A 3,415-nucleotide genomic window follows, 5' to 3' on the forward strand; every position below is an offset into this window, starting at 1 on the left:
CTGGGTGACGTGTGGCTGTCAGCCAGCACCATGGGCACCACGGCCAGTGAGCGGCACGTGGAGGAGGGAGGCGTTGGAGCCGGGCGAGCAGTGGTCCCGGGCTGCAGGAGGGCTGGGCTCCATGGCGCTCCAGCAGGCGCAGGATGGCACCCCAGTGGGTGGCCAGGCAGGTGGGGGTCCAGACATAGCCATTGCCGTGGCAGGGCTCAGCGCCCTGCTCCAGCAGCACCCGCGCCACCTCGGCGTGGCCCTCCTGGGCATCAGTGCCCAGCGCTGTGGCCCCTTGGCTGCAGGCCTGGTTCCTGCGGGTGCCACTGTTCAGCAGCAGCCGGATGGTGTTGGCGTGGCTTTGCCAGGTGGCTGAGTGCAGTGCTGGGCGCTGCTCACTGTCCAGCGTGTCCACCTCTGCCCCGCATCGCAGCAGCAGCCACGTCACCTCCAGCTGCCCCTGCCAGCAGGTGCCATGCAGTGCCGTGCGCCCCTGGGCATCCTGGCCCTGGGGGTTGGCCCTGTGCTGCAGCAGCAGCTCTGCAGCAGGGAGGTGGCCGTCATGGCCCCAGCAGTTGAGAGGCAAGTGGTTCTCCAGCAGCAGGCACAGGCAGGGGCAGGCAGCCTTCGGCATCGGGCTGGGCAACACGGGCCCCATGCTCTAGCAGCATGGCGCAGGCTCTGGCGTGGCTCTCCAATGCCACCAGATGCAGGGAGCTCAGGCCCCCGGCATTGTGGCAGTTCCCGTCCAGCCCCTGGCACAGCAGTGTGCCAACCACCGCCGCGCTGCCCTGCACTGCCACCACCCCCAGCACCATCCACCCCTCAGTGTCCACCTGGTCCATGGCAGCCCCCCAGAAAAGCAGGGTGCAGAACACCACCCCATGGCCCATGGTGGTGGCTGCCAGCAGTGCCGTGCACCCAGCCCCATCTGCCTCGTCCATGTCAGTGCCACCCTCCAGCAGTAGCTCCACCAGCTCGGCACGGCCCTCATAGGCGGCTGCCAGCAGTGGGGTGAGACCATCGCAGTCGTGCTGCCCCACACAGGTACCACGCTCCAGCAGCAGCATCACCACCTTATAGTAGTCCTGGCCAGCCAGCACGCAGAGGGCAGCCACCGAGAGGCTGGTGCACCCGTTGGCATTGGCATGGTTGGGGTCAGCGCCATGGGCCAGCAGCCGCTCCATGACAGGGCAGTGGCCCATGTAAGCAGTGGCAATGAGAGGGGTCTGGCCCTCGGTGTTCAAACAGTCCACTCGAGCACTGTGCCGCAGCAGCCTCTGGATGATGTCCTCATGGCCACCCCAGGCATCCGCCCACAGTGCCGTCCAGCCCTCGGCATCTGCCCCATCCACCTCCGTGCCCACCCACAGCAGCGTGGCCATGGCCTCGGCATGCCCACCCCAGGCGGCCGAGCGCAGAGCAGTCCAGCGCTCCTGGTCTGGCTGGTTGACACTGGCACCATGGGCCAGCAGGCACTGCAGCACCTTGGCGTGGCCCTGCCGGGCAGTCAGCATCAGGGGCATCTGCCCGCCAGGGTCAGCCACCTCCACCTCCGTGCCCCACGCCAGCAGCAGCCTGGCCATGTCATGGTGGCCACCCTGTGCCGCACCAGCCAGCAGTGTCCACCCGCCGGTGTCCCGCTGGTTGGCGCTGGTCTCGCTCTCCAGCAGCACCCGCACTGCATCAGCGTGCTCCAGCGCCTGCTGCAGCACCCTGGAGGAGAGTGCCGGTCTGGCCCCGCTGCCCCCTGTTCCCAGCCCGCCCACCCTGGCCCCTGCCAGCAGCAGCAGCTGCGGCACCTTGGGCTCTGGCAGGCTGGCCTACAGCAAGTGCTGGGCCAGGCCCTGCGCCTTGCTGGGGGCCAGCTGGGGCAGCTGGGCCGTAGCGCTGAGTGTCAGTATATGGCGTGGCCCTCGGCCGCGCTGCAGAGGAACTGCTGCATGCAGTGCTTGATGTCCAGCAGCCACTCGGCAAAGCTGGCGTGGAAGAGCAGCCTGGTGCTGCTGGGGCCCTTGGCCAGCAGTGTGCACAGCGCCGCCAGCAGCCCCTGGAAGTCCTCCCAGGCGCGGCCGGTGGCAGGGTTGGTGTGGTGCGCCCAGAGCACCCAGTGCAGCTCCTCAGGGCGCAGGGGCCAGGGGCAGCCAGCAGCACGTGGAGCAGCGGGTGGGCATGGGCAAAGCGTGGTGGTGGGAGGAGGCGCTGGCACTGCCAGAGGTGGAGACTGTGGAGGGTGCTGGGGATGTGCCACACCTCGCACAGCACCACGGTGCCGGCAGCCACGTCATCCGGCACCCACTCCAGGTAGAGGAAGCAGCTGTTGCTCTTGACGTGCAGCTGGTTCAGCATCTCAGCTGTCCCGTGTGTCGGGTGCTGGCGCGGGGCAGGCTCGCGGTCCAGCTGGAGCAGGATGTACTGCTGCACGTCCCACACCACAGCCGCCTTCCGCAGGTCATCCAGGCACAGGAGGTGGAAGCCTGGGGGGATGCAGGATGAGACACACCCCCCCACACACACCTCACTGTGCCCCAGCCCCACTGCCTGCCCTCCTGTGCCCCCAATCCCACCACCCACCCACCCTGCAGCCCCCATCCCATCTGCCAGCCCCCAGCCCCAGTACCTGCAGCCCCCCCACCTACCCACCCAACAGCCAACAGCCCTCTGCCTGCCTTCCAGCCCCCTGCTCCGCAGCCCCTACACACCAGGGAAGGTTGTGGACAGCACCTTGCTGTACCGGCAGGCACGAGAAGGACAGCAGCAGATGGTGCCGGGCCAGCAGCTCTGCGATGGTGTTGCTGCACCCTGACGGCTTCCCCTCACCCTCGGCTGCCAGCCCCTCCTCGTCTAGCGCATCCACCAGCAGCAGCAAGGGCTGGGCCGGGGGGGGGAGCAGGTCCAGCAGCAGCAGCAGCACGGCCCAGGAGGGGCGCAGGGGGCGTGAGGCCGTGCCGGCACCCTGGCCCCGTGCCAGGGCTCTGAGCACCACGGCGTGCCACATGCATGTGGGAACCCCCCGGCCGGTGCGGGTGTCTGGCCACCCCTCACCTCTTGAAGGCCTCATCAGGGTCCCGCTCACACTCGGGGGGCTGAAGGGCAGCCTGTGCCGGGGGCCAGCGCAGTGCCTGGCAGTACCCCTGCTCCAGCTGCTGCAGCAGCCCCGCCATGAAGTGCAGCGGTGAGAGCGTGTCAGTGTCCTGCGTCCGGCAAAAGTGCCAGCCCAGCACCTGGGTGCCCAGCCGGGCCCGGCGGCCGGCCACCGAGGTGGGCTAGGGCAGCTCGGTGCCGAGTGCTGTCTTGCTGCAGCTGGGGCCGCTGGTCAGCAGCATGCCGCCCGCTGCCCCGCACCCCAGCCGCCGCCGCAGCCACCACAGGGCCCACTCCCGGCTGGGGAAGGGCCTGCCCTGCAGCCAGCCGCCCACCCCCCCCT

At 69.3% G+C, this 3,415-nt stretch overlaps 1 protein-coding gene across 1 annotated transcript in view; it reads right to left on the reverse strand.

Moving 5' to 3' along the window:
* Nucleotides 1-3,152, reverse strand: part of LOC103901155 (ankyrin repeat domain-containing protein 50-like) — a 3,658-nt gene extending 506 nt beyond the window's left edge. The window contains 5 exon segments of the mRNA XM_019472769.1: nucleotides 30-528; nucleotides 614-1,895; nucleotides 1,898-2,127; nucleotides 2,130-2,465; nucleotides 3,065-3,152. Coding sequence (XP_019328314.1) covers nucleotides 30-528; nucleotides 614-1,895; nucleotides 1,898-2,127; nucleotides 2,130-2,465; nucleotides 3,065-3,152 — 2,435 coding nt within the window.
* Nucleotides 3,153-3,415: the final 263 nt, after the last annotated feature.

This window comes from Aptenodytes forsteri, unplaced genomic scaffold (assembly GCF_000699145.1).
Source record: "Aptenodytes forsteri isolate BGI_AS27 unplaced genomic scaffold, ASM69914v1 Scaffold485, whole genome shotgun sequence".
Classification (NCBI taxonomy): domain Eukaryota; kingdom Metazoa; phylum Chordata; class Aves; order Sphenisciformes; family Spheniscidae; genus Aptenodytes; species Aptenodytes forsteri.